This window comes from Tasmannia lanceolata, unplaced genomic scaffold (genome assembly GCF_043159265.1).
Source record: "Tasmannia lanceolata isolate RefF3 unplaced genomic scaffold, GAP_Taslan_0.1 ptg000029l, whole genome shotgun sequence".
Lineage (NCBI taxonomy): Eukaryota > Viridiplantae > Streptophyta > Magnoliopsida > Canellales > Winteraceae > Tasmannia > Tasmannia lanceolata.
Window position 1 is genome coordinate 9,327,191 of NW_027518706.1, and position 17,126 is coordinate 9,344,316.

The following is a 17,126-nucleotide window of genomic DNA, read 5'->3' on the forward strand; positions in this document are numbered from 1 at the left end:
ATCTCATAGGTTTATGAATTGACCGTGAATATTTTCATGTGGCAACAAGGGAACAAGACTCTCAGTAAGTACTATTAAAACTTTACGAGGTATGTTGGAGAATTTGGATGTATATCATGTAAGTGTATTTCATTCGCAATGAGTACTGAGTCATTTATTCATTTAACTGAAAGTATATGATGTGGATTAGGTCCCCGGTCAAAGTGCTTGGGTGTATGTAGTATATGGTAGTAGTATCTCTTTTCATATTTTAGTATTGTGTTGAGGACAATCTTATAAATCCTTGTTAATTGCAGGGTAATAGTAGGGGGGCATCATTGTAATATTGTGTGAGATGAGAGGTTATTGTAGTGAGGGTACTATTGTAATAAAGGGGTGAGATAGGAGCAAGGTAGTAAGGGGCTGATGTGTCAAGAGGGGAGCGCAATACCTGTTAGAGTGAGTGCGCTCCCTTACTAATAGGGCTCTAAGCTCCGCTCCTTCGACTGATTGTTCGCATCGGATCTCAGGTTCATGTCTAGGGGGACCACAACCCTGCAACCACCACTCCTCTTCGAGTGCCACTTGGATTGAGGGATCACACCACAATTGGGGACCATTTGCTGGATGCAGTTGTGTGACAGTTGGCGTGCCACATCAGCTGGCCAACTGGTCATAAACTAGGGATAAGTGACAGCAAGGGATTTGTCCAAGGCCCCTGTCTTCCTCCATAAATAGAGGAGAGGGGTCTCATTTCAGGAAGTTTTTGAAGCTTGGACAGAAACGAAGAAATGAGAGATCTCTGTTTTTAGGAGAGTTTTGAGACAGTTTGGGAGAGGAATTTGAGTGAAGTGTTGAAGAAGTAGTCCCTTGGAGATTCAGGTCCTTCTCCTTCCTTTCAGTTTGTAAAATCAGCTGAAACAAATTTCCTTTCTTTTTTATAATCACTCCAGTTTATCCTAAATCTGCACAATTTCTGTTCTTATGTTTTTGTTTTCATGATTGTTTCCTTTTATTCCAAGTTCATGTTGTATTTTCTTCTTGATGGACATTCTGCTTTGTTTTCTCGTGATCCAGCCATGGTATAACTTCCAGTAATTCAAATCTGACCACTTGGTTTCAAATCTGCTCTGTTTTCTCTGTTTTCTTTTGTTCCTAATTCAAGTCAAATTGTGATATTAAAACTTTCGCATTAAGTTAATAAGCTGAATCTTCTTCAGCTATATGTTGCAATCCTGTGAAGATCAAGATCCTTTTCAACAAGAAATTGAGTTTAACTGATTGTCGAACCAGACGGCCGGTGAGTACCAAGTCATTTAAGTGCATCTCACTCATTTGACTGAAAGCACACAAATAACTGATTGTAGACCCTAAGAAATCAATGAAAGACTTTCTCCCCTATTTAATCTCATTTTCACTTGTCATCTCTCTCTCTCTCTCTCTCTCTCTCTCTCTCTCATTTTCCCTTTATTTCATCAAATGAACTCCATTAGATTAACTCAATTTTTACATGGTATTAGAGCCTACAAGGTCCAATATGTATCCAAAAAGTTATTCTTCAACCTTTTTTTTGAATGGTATAAACCATGTCATTTCTTTCGTCCCCATTCGTTAAATCTTCCCCTTATCATTTTTTTTGGAAACCCGATGTCTTCCTATTCATCGCAAACCTTATAACTAAAGCCCATAAATCTCAAATTCTTTGGCTCGAACATCTAAAACCCATTTTCTGTTGGTTTGGAAATCCCGAGTTCCTCTCTCTCAAGCTCGAAAACGCAAAGCCTCTGCCCCTTTTTCCAAAATCAAAACCCTCGAAACCCCAAAAACTCTATTGCTTGGCTTCGAAAATTCTTGCACCCCTCTCATTGGACCATTCTAATAGGAGACATTTGAAAGAAGAGTTTTGTACATTTGAAACATGATAGTTAATTGAAAAAACCAAAAGTATCCTTGCAATATCCTTTACGACTTTCGGTCATTTGAAACATGATTGTTAATTAAAAAAACAAAAGTATCCTTGCAATATCCTTTACAACTTTCGGTCATTGGTCACTGCGTGGAAACACGTTGGTTTTGGTCATAAATTTTGCTGAAAATCCTTTTTTTTTTTGAATGGCAAATAGATTTCATTAGAAAAAACAGAGACCGAGAAGGGCTCTGAACAGGTTACAACCAAGATAGAACTAAAACAGAAAAATTTTACAACCAAAACTAGGGGGAAGAAAATCAAACAACTTGAGACTTTCTTTGTGGACCCCTTCTCTCGCTAGGCCATCCGCTTCACCATTGGCCGAACGCCTAACATGCTTAAATGATATGGATGCCGCCCCAATTCTATCTATAATTTCATCAAATTAGGCCGCAAATCTCCAAAGTACCGCCTTTGAAACCATCTAATGATGTTGAGGGAGTCCCCTTCCACCACCACCTTATTCATATCAACATTTTGGAGCAACTTAAAGCCTTGATGAATTGCGCGAACCTCCGCCTTGTTTGAATCTGCTACTCCAATGGGGCCTCTAAAGGCCCAAATCACCACTCCTTCATTTCTCAACAAGCCTCCTACGGCGGATGGCCCAGGATTTCTCATACTCGATCCATCAAAATTCAATTTTAGCATTCCACGAGCAGGAGGTGTCCAAACTTCCATCACTTTGGGATCATTTTTGTCCCGCCCCCCCGCATATCTCTCTCTCCAACCATGCCATAGATCATAAGCAGATACAAATCTAAAGCATGGCAATGTTTTTACCCAAGATGTAGTTAAAGCAATGACTTTATTAAAAATAAACCGTGCTCCCTTAGTAAAATCCTTAAAAATCTTGGCATTTCTCTCCTTCCATAGAACCCAAATAGTAGCTAGGAAGGACACCTGCCATAGGATCTTCCCTTCCCCTTTCCATGGTGACATCACCCAACTTTCAAATAGTTCCAGGAGTTTTTCTGGAACGACCTAAGCAATCCCGAATCTATTGAACAATCTGCTCCATACATCTCTGGCAACTTTACAATGTACAAGTAGATGGTCTGCTGTCTCACCCGATTCAATTCAAAGAGCGCAGTAGTTGATCAACCATATCTTCCTGTGCCTTAGGAAATCAATAGTCTGTATCCGCTCAAGAAGTGCCGCCCATCCAAAGAAATATACTCTGGGAGGTGCTTGAATCTCCCACACTTTGGCTACTTTGGAGGAGGTGGGGCAAGGTAGGAGCTGATGATAGAAGGATTTTACTGAGAAATCTTGCTCTGTTTGGTAGCCGGGTTTTTTAAGGTTCCTGGGATTTATATGGGAGAAAAAAAATCCCAGGAGATTGGTGGTAAAGAAAAAGTCCTAGAAGTATCCCGATAAAATAAAAATCCCATGTTTGGTTGACCAGACTATGGTGGGAAAAAAAAAAACTTTGTTTGGTTGCTTGAACTGTTGGGAAGAAAAAAATTCTTCTCAAGCTTATTTTTGGTTCCTGGGTTTATTTTTGTTCCTGGGATTATTTTGGGATGGGATGAAAAGACAATCATTACAAAAGTGGGATTAAAAAATTCACCACACAAGCAATCATTACAAGAGTGGGATTAAAAAAAACCTAGTGCTAAAAGGTAACCAAACATGGGATGGGACCAAAATTTTACTAAAACTTCCTGGGACAAAAATTTAACTGGCAACCAAACAGAGTTATCTTTCCCACCATTTCCAATTCTCTGTCAAAAAGTTCCTTCGAAAAGGTGGAGACCACACTATTCCCGTCTAGCTGAAAATCCTTAAAAGTCGTAAGTTTATGGAAATGCATGCAAATGATGATTGATAAAATTTAAGGTAAAGCATTAGGAGATGCAGGATTAAGTACAAATATACACATAGAAACCATCACATAAGCGATGCTCACATCCATAATGGTTTCACAATATCTGCCACCTAATGACATGTGTTTTTACGCGTGTCCGGAAGAGTAAGATCCATTCTAAACTGGGGAATCTTGGGCCTGCAGGGATTCGGGGTGTTCTTAGATATGAGTTGGGATCGGTGAGATGGGTTTTCGTGGGCCCTATTGGAGTAACTAACTCAAATGAAGCGGAAGTGCGGGTTGGGCATCAAGGCATAAAATTATTGGAGAAGGCATCCATGGATTCAATCGTGGTGGAAGGGGACACCCTAACGTCATTAGATGGCTAAAGGGATCTCACTCTTTTCCCCGGTGCTTTGCACATTTCTTTGATGAGCTTCAAGATTAAGTAGGTGATTCTTCGATTTCATTCCAGCATGTTAAAAGATCAGCGAATGAAGTAGTAGATAAGCTTGCTAGAATTGGGGTATCTATGGATGTTTTTGAGTTGTTTGACTACCTCCCCCATTGAGTTCTTTCTTTTCCTCTGTTTTGTTTTTCTTTTTGCTTCCCACCATCTTGGTCGTTGCTTGATTTAATATATTCCTGCTGCTTATCCTTATTTTAGCCACTCTCTCTCTCTCTCTCTCTCTATATATATATATATATATATATATATATATATATATATATATATATATATTCCTGCTGCCAGTCAAAAAAAGAAGAAGAAGAGAACCATTCTAAACTGAAAGTGTATACAATCACATATACATATGCTTCAAATAAATGCAAACTATGGGAAACAAGACACTTCATCCTAAATTTCATATATGTTAAAGCAAGGTTGCCAGGGCGGGAATCGAAAGCGGGATTCGAAAGCGGGAATCGAAAGCTCCTAGGATGGTTGGAAGCGGGAATCGTGGGTTTGCCAGAGAGTCGACGGAGATTCGCCGGGAAATCGCCGGAGATTTGCCGGGAGTCGCTGGGGAGTTGGGATTCGCTGGGGATTTGCAGGGAATCGCCTGGGAATCGGGGTTCCTATAAAGTGGGAATCGGGGTTTCCATAAATTGGGAATCGAGGTTCCCAAAATTAGGAATCGAGGTTTCGACGGAATCGATTCGGGATTCCCCATAATCGGGGAATCGAATTGAATCACGATTCCGATTCGCGATTCAGGGAATCGCGAATCCCCACCCTGAGGTACGAATCCTGCTTCCCCGTGTTAAAGTATAAAAGAAAAATAACGCCTTTCTCCAACAACTTAAGCTTTTGGAGAAGTTGGTAAGTTAACATGGTATCAGAGCCAAAGGTCTCGAGTTCAAACCTCTCTGATAGCAAAAATCCACATGCAATGGTCGACCCAAAGTGGGACCACATGTGCCACGTGTTTGCCAAGTGGGCCACATGTGCGGGGGAGTGTTAAAGTCAATGTTTAAAAACTCGTCAATTCGGCTCGGAACTCGGCCGAGTCGACGCGGAATGGTGATGGCCGCATTCGGGAGTCCTGAACTCGGCGAGTCCAGGCCGAGTCGGGCTGAGTTTGGCCAAATCGAAGACTTATCTCGAGTAAATGCAATCTGACTTGCTTTGTACGTGTAAGATGTGGAGAAAGAATAGAGTGTACTTAAAGCTAGGTAGGAAGAATATGTGGGGTACAACTGCATGCTTTATCACATCCTCTCTCTCACCTGCCATCATTAACCTATTAGGAAGTGACATATTCACGCCTTTTCTTTCCTATGCCAGCTCTCTATAGGAGCAGTTATGAACGGTTCTCTCTCTCTAGCATTTATGAATAGCTCTCCCTCTCTCACGAACATCTTTTGGAGGTTAAATATTATTTGGAAGTGGTATATTCACCTCCTTTTCTTTCCTGGGCCAGACCCCTCGAGTATTTATGGCTATCCGTTTACACTACAAGGGGGTGGACCAATGAAGGAAAGGGGCCAAATGTATCATTTCCCTAAATCTTTTAGGCCACTGATAATGACTCATCTTGTGTTTTATTAATTAACAGATGTCAAAATGTTATTAGATTTCCAAAAAACTCTCACAAGCAAATTAAAAAAGAAAAGGCAAGCTGGGTTAGTGCAATTATCAAAACCGTCCATTGATTTGATAGACTTATCTTTGGGTCTCCTGACACACTGGAAAATAACCCCAAACATCCAATCAAGTACCCAATAATGTGTAATATTTTGTGGTTCAATGTTTAACATTGGCTATATATTTTTTTCACCGTCCATGATAAAAATAGAGAAGTGATATATCCGCCCCTGTTTCTTCCTTGGGCCAGCCCACTCTAGTGCATTTATGATTACTCTTTTACACTACAAGGGGGTGGCCCGGGGAAGAAAAATGGTTGAATGTATCATGTCCCTAAATGTATTTTGTTTTTGCAAAAATATATGATTCATGTCACTAAAGATTTAGTTTATGATGATAATTATAAATGTTGTTTCTTTAATACTTATTTTTTTCATTATATATATATATATATATATATATATATATATATTTTTTTTTAAATTTTTTTTTTGTATTTTTTCATATATTTTTTTTTATAAAAATTACGACTCATCTGACGTGGCCGCGTCCGCGCCGAGTCAACAAGGATTTTCTCCGGCCACGTTCCGCGTCGTATCCGCATTTTTAAACACTAGTTAAAGTATAAAAGATAAATAACGCACTTCTCCAACAGCTTAAGCTTTTGGAGAAGTTGGTAAGTTAACAATATAGAAAGTTGGATATAATAATGAAAATTAAAAGAATTTTCTAATAATAATTAATTATTTTTTAAAACTAATAATGAATTAATTAATTAATTTTCCAAATGAAAAAGATCCTACTCTGATAATCGGTAGATCAGGCAAGAATAACTCACACTTAGAAAAATTAGAATCTAACATACAAATATGATAATTTGCAGGTATAGTTTTTCCTCTTTTTAAGGATTTTTAGAAAAAATAAATAAAACAATTAATTTACATAATAAAAAATCTGACTCTTCAAGAGGTAGGTTGGGCAAGAAGAACCATCGTATTATAAAGTTGGAATCTACATGCACAGATGTGATTAATTTTTATTTAAAAACATACTTTTCTCAAATTTCAAAACCATGAAAAATAAAAATTCATGCAGTAATCCATGTGCAAATACATCAAATCTACAGATAGTCGAGGCATCTGCACCATAATTGAAGAAACAAGGAAAAACAAACTTACAATAATCACTTACCAAGCAAAACTATGATACCCTAAGCATCTCTATGTACTTTTACTGAAATTTCGACAAGTCAACTGAAGTTTTATAATTTGCATACTAAATGGTAGCGTTTCGGTTTGACATGACCGAAATGTTACCGTAACATGTTCATATCAATCGAAGAATTTCGTTTCGGTGGGAATGGAAATGGAAATGGAAACATGTCAGCCGGTTTTATCAGTTGCGACCAACTTTGAAAACCATGGTTTCAGTATCATATAGTGTCAAACACAATAGGTTGGACATATACATTTCTTCGAGTATTGTAGGATAGGAATTTCTCAAAGTCTTGCTGAATTATTGACAGTTCATTTTGAATATTTTACGAAATCACAGCCATGTTTAGTTCTCAAAGTCTTGCTGAATTATTGCCAGTTCATTTTGAATAACACTTTTCCTTAAGTATTGCAACTATTATGCATGATGATAACTCACTTTGTTTACTTATCTACAATTATTTGCATGCACCATCTGTCTCCCTATACATGATATCTTATGAAACTCCATCTGCATTTTAGCTTGCTTCATTTGTTATATTTCTATTGCAGTATTACAATATTACAACCTTTCCTATATATCATCGCCCCTTTTTTATTGAATAATTATCTTTAATGCAGATGGAGAAGATTCCCACTGAAGAGGTTGAGAAAAAATTATTTTCAGTTGGGATATCATTAGAAGCTATCAAAGGAATCTTGCAAGTTCTCTCCCTTAAATCATTGTCTGAGTTGGAAGGTTTGTTGTTATTGAATATTTACTAATGGTCAACTTCCCAAAGGTTATGGTTTACTTTGAAGTAATGTTCTTACGATGACAATGTTTTCGAATCATTGATAAATTTTCATAAAACTTATACTACCACTTGCCATTCCAATTCACTTTAGCCTTGGGATGCTAATTTTCAATTCTAAACCATATCTTAGTAGTTGTAGATTGTAGTTTATGCTAATTATGATTCACCACTAAAGCATTGTTTTATGTTTTGTGATAAGCAACCATCTACGAAATTTTTTAAGGATGTTATGAATCTCTTGTGGTTGCATAGACCAAGCTAACTAATAAGTGATCGATCTTCAATTTCCTCCGCGTTTTACATTGCAGTTCAATGGAAAAAAATCGATTCTTGTTCGTCTTTCCAACTATATGAAACCATCATTCATAAAAAAGGCTCCAATTGTTTGAATTTGATTGAAGTATTGGTGGAACCCAACCATCATCATTCTACTCCTTCATGTCCAGCATATAAACACCCCCTTCATCTTGCAGTCCATCCATACATTGGGCTATCGATGATCGTCCTATCACCTATGTCATCACCTATGTCAAGCCTGGAGCTCATAAGTAGGACCGATTTGATCCAGGGTCGAGTTCTAGCTGAACGACTCCACCTGGCAACAATGTCGTGAAGTGCTTCAAGTGCTTGGGATTCGGTCACAGTTTATGAATATCTTGTCAACAAGCACATCATCAATCTCGTTGAACATGTTGATGAGAGAGCCAATGAAGTAACACCAATATATGTCAACAACCGTGAGGATAAACAAGGTAAGGAGGTCACTTGGAGAGACCATGTGGAAGCTTTGGTGATCCGTTGTATAATGAACACCTCGCAAGTGGAAACTGCAACTCAATGGTTGCATAACAACATTTTCCACCCTAGAGATTTAGCCTATGGGAAGATTGTAACTTAATCATCGATGGCGAAAATTGTTAGAACGTGGTCTGACAAGAGATGGTCGAAAGACTAAAGCTACGGGCTAAACGACGTCCAATTTCATACATGTGTGCATGGTTCAGAAAAAGGAAATGAGGTAACGGTCGGTAAACACTGTTTAGTTTCGTTTTCTACTAGAAAATCATATGAGGATACCCTAAGTTGTGATGTCGTTCCAATTGATGCTGGCCATCTATTATTGGGCAGTCCTAGGCAGTATGATCGAAAGGTTATCCATTATGTGTACAAAATAGCGACATGTTCTGGAAAGATATTACGAATGTAATTTTGGGCCCAATGAAATTGGAGTGCAGCTAAGCTTGTTAAGGGGGAGGGTAGCAACTTGTGCACCTAAGCCAGTTAAAGGGAAGGGTTTTTGAATATTTGGGAAACCTTTGATCAGCTGGGGCTAACTAAAGGTTCGGAGTTCTGAAATTTATAATGAAGTCCCATCAGGGTGTTGTGATTTTCTTGGGCTTTATTTAGCAGTGCTGTTTTCCCAAGAATTTAGTTTGCATAATATTTGCGATAAATTTATTTGATTCCTCAACTCTCTCCTATTGCTTCTAGTTCTGGCATTGAATGTATCTTAGTTCCCTTATGATTAAAAATAATATTTAAGTCTTAATCCATTGCACTTGCAGTAATTATGTCTATTTTTTTTTTTTGAATGGTTTAATTATGTCTAATATTTTCTGGTTTTTTAAATTTATGTGATATATCATGCAATGTTTATATGCAGAGTCACTTGGAGCGACTGGGGATGCTATTGCTGATCTGAAACAACTATTTTCACTTGCGGAACACTACGGTTATTCTCAGTGGATCCATTTTGACGCATCTGTTGTCCGTGGCCTTGCCTATTACACTGGAGTAGTTTTTGAGGTAAGTTTGCTTCTCAAATTCTGTTTACTGAGCTAATTTGATAATAATGTGGGGTCCATCTAAATTATTCATCATTAGAGCCAAAGGTCCCAGCCGATCCTGCATGTAGACCTTTCACCCTAGAGAGGCTGAACTCCTTAAGGCGTGAAATGACATAGCATGATTAGCCATGAATTTTGATTTTGTTTCACTTGTGGTTATGGGTGGTTTAAATCACCACTTATTGTGTGCATATCCCAAAGATTTCACTTGAGTTGCAGTTAATCTCCAAGAAGGCTAAATCCCCTCATTGACCTACTTGGCAAGCTCAACTGTTTTTGTAGCATCTGGTAGTGCCTGGATCTAACACAGTTCATTGCCTCTGTGAGAATTGCACAGTGGGTTAATAATCATGATACATGCAGAAAAGTTGCAGGACTAACTCCCGTGTCTCATTCCAAATAATGTACCAATATTAGGAAAAACAAGAGACAAACTGGAGTATCATAAATCTAATAGGTGATATCACAATTTGAAAATCTTACACTTTCATTCTTTCCAAATGAAAGGAGTTTTGATTGACTTGTTAGGAAAAAACTCGGCCACAGGTGAGAACTCAACCAAGGTAAAAGAGAGTTGACTTGGGCAAGACGTTAATTGACTCGGGGAGTTTTTAGACAGTGATATTTAGTATCTACTTGAAAGAGACACATTGCTTATCTTCCCTATAATTGCATATTTATCTGAGCCATATGATGACCCAAAAGTTATTCTTTACATGATCCCTCACATCAAGACTTGTTTTTTTCACAAGATATATGTCTTATAACTTATGTCCACACTGGGAATCTTCTTTCCTTTTTAAATTGTCATTGATTGCATCTCATATAGATCATGGTTGCACGTAGTAAGACATCTGCTTGAGTTCTGATGTGGTCAATTGGTTGATAAGTGTGGTTTTTGGGCGTTTGAGATTTTTTTTTGATGACATAGGGTATCCCCACCCCATTTTGGGCGTTTGAGATATCAATGAAACAGAATTCATGAAGTTCTGTTTTATTTCCATTCAGATCTTATTTGCATCAAATCATAATCTAGAGTTGCTTGCGACAATCAGAGCCTTATGCTGCTATATCTGAGAATACTCAAAATGTAAAAATGGCTGAGCAAGCACAACATTATTACATATTTGTTTCATGGTTTTATGGTCATAAATTGGCTAAGCCACCTTGCTCAGTCTCATGTTAAATATCTCTGAAGTTGGTGGAATCTTGTCTGTACAGTTGGCCAAAACTTACCATTAAAAAAAAAGTTGGCCAAAACTTTCTTGAAGATGAAATGCATAAAGAACCCCAGATGTCTTTTTCTATAATAATATTATTTTTTTATTCAGGGATTCGATAGGTCAGGGAACTTACGCGCCATTTGTGGTGGTGGAAGATACGACCGGCTTCTCTCTACATTTGGCGGTGTTGATACTCCGGCATGTGGTTTTGGATTTGGAGATGCAGTGATACTTGAAGTAAGAACACGTTTACTTCTTCTTTTTTTTTGATTGAAGAACACTTATACATTTGTTCATGCATTTGCTACCAAGAGTAAATAACATGGAATAGTTATACGCTATGATGCATTAGTACGGGTACATGTCTCGGAATTGGACACAGGTATTGAGTGTCGGATTTGGCAAACCTCAAAAAGAAAGATCCGTAGGTTCATCAAAAAAATTTAATCAATTCTCAAATTTTTAACTTTTTTTTTACATAATAATATGATTATAACAAGTAATATATTGAAAATTTTAATTGTTTAAGTAAATATAATATGATTATAACAAGTAAATATATTGAAAATTTTAATTGTTTAAGTAAATATAATGTTTTACTTCCATATAAAAAACTTACTATCAGGATGGGAAAAACTCAAAACATCCTGTAATTGTAAAGTTGTAGTAGTAGTATTCAGAAAAAACTTAGAAGTGTCGTAGTGAATACTGAAGAATTGAAATCCGAGACGTGTCTGACACAAGTACCTCACCCATTCAAAAGAATCCATGCAACATGGATTATATCATTCACAGTGACAATATTTATTGGTTATTCAATAATTGCTGGTGCTTACATATTCTTTATCTACCAAAAGGTTCTTAGCACCAGTGATAGGTTCTTTCTATGATGCTACTATCGTGTAAAAAATTTCTTATTAGGAAAGTAATGTTTGGGAAGGCCATTGCTATGCATTTATCATCTGCAGTGGTTGCTTTCTCTCGAACATTGCTGCTTCCCTAGTCTCATGTTATCCTCTCTTTAATAACACTAGTCTCCGATATTTTTTGCAATTTTGTGATATCTCCAATCTGAAGTTTTCTTTACAAACAAAAGATAAGGGGATCAAAATCTCTACATTTCTCATGTTTCCTAATTCATTATGTTTTTTACTGTCTCCAATATGATTTACCCATAAATTTTTATTTTATTTTCTTAGAATTTGTTGATTCATCCAAGCCTTTGTTTCATTTCTATTTTTTATAGATATCCTCATATTTTCCATTATCAATTTAACCATAATTTTTAATTTCATTTTATAAAATTTTGTTGATTAATCAAAGCCTTTGTTTCCATTTCTATTTTGTATAGATATCTTCAAATCTGTTTTATTTTTATTTTTCAATAAAAGGAAACTGAATGTATATGCATTACAGATCTCTGATAAATTAGAATCAAGGATTGACAGGTCAGATTGCATTAGAATCCACCTAATTCAATTCTTCTTGGAATGAGCAACTTGCTGTTCTTTTTTTAACAAAATCAAGAATGTCTCGATCTTTATTCAGTTTTATTTTATTGTAATTTTCATAAAATGTGATACTTTTTAGTTTTTTGATAGATAACACAGTGAGAATGACTTGTGGCAGTTGCTCAAGGATAAAGGGCTTCTACCAGACCTAGCCCCCCAAGTAGACGACATCGTATTCCCATTGGACCAGGAGCTCCAAGGACCAGCTGCCATGGTTGCATCCACCCTTAGACAGAAGGGACGAAGTGTCGACCTTGTTTTAGAAGACAAGCGCCTCAAATGGTATTTCTATGTTTATTTTAGTTTGTCAATGAGTGCATTCTGAAGAACCTAAAAAATGGTTTACATTTTTATGATCACTCAGTGCTTATACTAAGCAGCTTAAAACCAGTAAGTGCGCCTCAAATGGTCTATATAAGTTGAGTTTTTATATGGTGTAAGCCCGTATAGTCCAGTATTTTTCAAAAAGTACTGTATGCTGTACACCATAGGATGATCCAAATTGTCCATTTGATGGGCCACAACTTAAAGACGTTGTGCCCAAAAAATCATTTCCAAAGGATGATCCCAACCCTCCGATCTATAGAGGCTCCTCTATAGATCGTAGGGCTAGGATAATCTTATGGAAATGATTTTTGGGGCACAGAGAAGTTGTGGCCCATCAAATGGATGATTTGGATCATCCTATGGTGTACACCGTACAGTACCTTTTGAAAAATACTGGACTATGGGGGCTTTATACTGTATAAAGTTTATTTTACTTTGTCAAAGAGTGCATTGTGAAGAACCCAAAAAATGGCCTGCTTGATTATGATCTCTTAGTGCCTGTACTAACAAGCTTAAAACCAATAACTGAATTTGGGATTTTTGTATTCCTTTAATTTTCTTTCTTTTGTTCTTCTCCTTACAGGGTCTTTAAGCATGCTGAGCGGATCAATGCGGCAAGGCTGATCATTGTGGGGGATTCTGAGTGGCAACAGGGTATGGTTCGCGTGAAGAACCTCTCCACCAGGGAAGAACACAACCTGAAACTTGACGAACTGGAGTGATCTACATTTCAGGTGCATTTTGTATGAGATTGGTGTTTCAAATTTTACAGTTAGGCTTCGTTTCTTTCGATGTAAAAATGGACGTAAAATTTGTTTTATTTTCATTTTTGCAACATAAAACAAATTTTACGTCCATTTTTATGTCAGAAGAAATGGAGCTTTAGCACTGATATTGAGTGAAGATCCGTCAAATGATCATGTGTTTTTTTTTTCAGGTCTAAGAAAAACAGAAAGCATGTATTGCATGGCCCCCCCTTTTGCCCTTGCATTTCTTATAAGCAGTGGATGATAGATCAATTGTCTTGGCATGTGGCGTGGACTGTGGGACTATGGGAGGTGGTCTGGTTGGTGTTGCGGAACACAGGGGAGCTATGTTTGCCTTTTGCAGCCAAGGGGGCACTAGTGGAGGGTCTCCTCTTGCAATGGATCATGGGGTCTCCTAGCTTGCTCGCTAAGCCTTTGTCCCAAACTAGTTGGGGTCGGCTAAATGAATCGTTTAATATTTAAATAAATAAATTATAGCAAATATTTATGAGATGATTTATTTAAGATTCAAGTGTAATTGATATTTTAAATGTCTTAAATAATTTATTTTAGCAAATTTGATTGGTCTTCTCACAAGTAGGATAAAAGATTGAAATTTATTATAAGATGGCGTTATGAAATAATTAGATATATGAACTTGGAAACAATGTCTGATTAAATTTATAGCAAACACATGCTTTGCAAGGATAATCATATCTAAATGATTTGATTTGTAAATAAAATGAAAATCAAATTAAAATATTTTTGGGATGATAAATGCTTTAGTCAAAGGAATAAAGATTAAAGAAACTATTAGTAAATAAAGAATAATTATGCAAATGAAAAATAACAATATGTTGTGTTGCCTCAATTTGAGAAAAACTAGTATAGCGGACCACCCGCGCTATGCATGGGTGTAAAATGTGGGCTCTATTCAATCAAAACATAAGGTGGAAAATGACTGGAGCCATCAAAATGCTCCAAAATGAAAAATTGAGTGTATCACATGATTTCAAATGATGACCATTTTCATTCAACAGTGTATTTAGGCTAATTTTTTAAAAAACCCAATATATTTCAACATATCAGTGGAAAACATAGAACTTATATTGGGTGAATCACCTTATAAGATGACAGTTCCATAATCTCAAAGCCCTGTTTGTTTGAGATTGTGACAACTGATAACCGATGGTGAGGGTCGTTTGTGGCCAAAAATCGGTTGGGGCCCTCACCATTGATTATCACAATCTCAAACGAACAGGGCCTTAGGATTATGATAACCGATTCTAAGTGCTAACCCGATTATTGGACTTGACATTTAAATTTGAGTCCAATAATCGGTTTAGCATTCCAAATCGGTTGTTATAATCTTAAACGAACAGGGCCTTAAGAGTTAAGATTGTTGCAACCGATTTTGAGTGAGTGCCAAAGCGAATATTGGACTCAAAATTAAATTTGAGTGCAATAATCGGTTTGGCAATCACAATCAGTTGTCAACCAACCATGTTTGTTTGAGATTGTTACAACCGATTCTGAGCAGCAAACCTATTATTTGACTTAAATATTGAATGTAATTTTGAGTCCAATAATAGGTTATTGTCACAATGCATAACGAATTTTAGTCCAAAATCGGTTTGGCACTCACAATTGTTTGTCATGATCTTAACCCTATTTGTTTTGGATTATTACAACCAATTGTCTATGCCAAATCTATTATTTGACTCAAATTTAAACATAATTTCAGATCCAGTAATCGGTTCGGCCCTCACCATTCAAAAAAAAAAAGTAATCGGTTTGGCCCTCACAATCGGTTGTCATAATCTGAAACAAACAGGGTCTTAAGTCTTAACAATCACTCAGTCCAGCATAATATTTTCACCCCTTGTTTTAGCCATCCGCCCCCTTCATACAGATGGGTACGTGTTCATACGGCCTTTCATCATATAATTTTTCCTCTTTAGGTATTTGTTAGGTTGATTGATTAAAGACTCTCTCTCTGTTCCTACATCCTCTCTGTCAAAAAACTCAAAAATCCCAAACATGGATTAAAGACAAGGGGATTAGATTTCATTATTTCATGCTCTTCCACACTTAGAACTGTTACTACATGGTTCTTCAATTATAGAAAGATTTGTTTAGGTCATTTTCAATCTAGGTTTTCATCCAAACCAAGACCCTTTTTCCCAATTCCTTTGATAATTTTTTTTCCTGGGTGGGTTTAGTAATGGTAACTGGTGGGATTCAAAATGGGGAGAAAAACCCTTCAAGCTATTCAAGGGGAACAACAACTAGGTCATGGGGGACTACTTTTTCAGGGCAATCGATTTCTACCAGCGGGAGCGCAGGGAGTGAGCAGGCAATGATGACGCCGGCGAGCGAGAACACGTTTGTCAGGTTGACTCAATTGGATATTCATGGAGATGATGCTGGATCACAAGGGGTTGTGGGGTGAGTTTTCTTATGGGTTTTATATTTTGTTCTAATTTTTGTTGAAATTTTTAAGTATTGAGTTGTGTTATGAGATGGGTTTGTTTGAGATGTTAAGAGGAATGATGGGAATTGGATGGTTTTTGGGTAGTTTTTGGAAATTTAATATGATTATGGTGGATCACAAGGGGATGTGGGGTGAGTTTTGTTATGGGTTTTATATTTTGTTCTAATTTTTGTTGAAATTTTTTTGAGTATTGAGTTGTGTTATGAGATGGGTTTGTTTGAGATGTTAAGAGGAATGATGGGAATTGGATGGTTTTTAGGTTTTTTTTGGAAATTTAATATGATTATGGTGGATCATAAGGGGATGTGGGGTGAGTTTCTTATGGGTTTTAGATTTTTCTTTCAATTTTTGTTTGAATTTTTTATGTATTGAAGTTAATCATGAGATGGGTTTCTTTCAAATGTTTAGAGGAATGATGGGAATTGGATGGTTTTTGGGTAGTTTTTGGAAATTTAATATGCTTATGATAGTGGGAATTGTTGTAATTGGTCTAAAGAAAGGCTTTCTGATCAGTTTTTATGGGTTCCAACTTTTTTTTCCAATTTTGTTGAAATTTTTAAGTATTGAAGTTGTTTATAAGGTCTGATTCTTTCAAATGTTTAGAGAAATGATGAGAATTGGATGGTTTTTGCGTAGTTTTTGGAAATTTAAAATGGTTATGATGGTGGGAATTGTTGCAGTTGTTCAAAAGCAAGGCAGGAGTTATCAGGGTTTCTGATACTCTTTCTTGAGAAGAAGAGGCGAGATTAAAATTTTCTAGCCTGGGAATTAAAGTAATGTGTTGGAAATTGTGGAGATCCATATGAATTTTAAGAACTTCCCATGTTTTGAAAAAACCTATGAAATCTATCTTCGTTCTCGATGGTCGGGTTCTCTATAATGGATTAGATCACATTGAGAAAATCATAGGTTTCCTTTAGTGTCCTTGAATCAGGAAAAAAAACCATGGAATTGAATTTTGTGCTCGATGTGTGAATTTTGGTTATGAGCCATCTCAACTTAGTCCATTGAGGTGACATTCCGTTTAGCACGACAAAGAAATGCTGGGGCATTATGATTCACCTGGATTTAATAGTCATATTTGTTTGGGAGACACCCAGAAATTAAGTTGGTTATTTCT

At 36.8% G+C, this 17,126-nt stretch overlaps 2 protein-coding genes across 3 annotated transcripts in view; both read left to right on the forward strand.

Annotated features, from left to right (window-relative positions):
• LOC143859319 (histidine--tRNA ligase, chloroplastic/mitochondrial-like) overlaps positions 1 to 14,091 on the forward strand; it is a 30,023-nt gene extending 15,932 nt beyond the window's left edge. Inside the window, exons 7-12 of the mRNA XM_077370043.1 lie at positions 7,683 to 7,800; positions 9,522 to 9,664; positions 11,037 to 11,165; positions 12,558 to 12,721; positions 13,350 to 13,500; positions 13,704 to 14,091. Of these exons, the coding sequence (XP_077226158.1) occupies positions 7,683 to 7,800; positions 9,522 to 9,664; positions 11,037 to 11,165; positions 12,558 to 12,721; positions 13,350 to 13,488 (693 nt within the window). The 3' untranslated portion in view covers positions 13,489 to 13,500; positions 13,704 to 14,091. The remainder of the gene's footprint in view (positions 1 to 7,682; positions 7,801 to 9,521; positions 9,665 to 11,036; positions 11,166 to 12,557; positions 12,722 to 13,349; positions 13,501 to 13,703) is intronic.
• Positions 14,092 to 15,442: 1,351 nt separating this feature from the next.
• LOC143859235 (transcription factor-like protein DPB) overlaps positions 15,443 to 17,126 on the forward strand; it is a 31,034-nt gene continuing 29,350 nt past the window's right edge. Inside the window, exon 1 of one of the 2 annotated variants that reach the window (XM_077369938.1) lies at positions 15,443 to 15,960. In XM_077369938.1, the coding sequence (XP_077226053.1) occupies positions 15,737 to 15,960 (224 nt within the window). In that variant the 5' untranslated portion in view covers positions 15,443 to 15,736. The remainder of the gene's footprint in view (positions 15,961 to 17,126) is intronic. The other variant, XM_077369937.1, reaches the window with a different exon arrangement.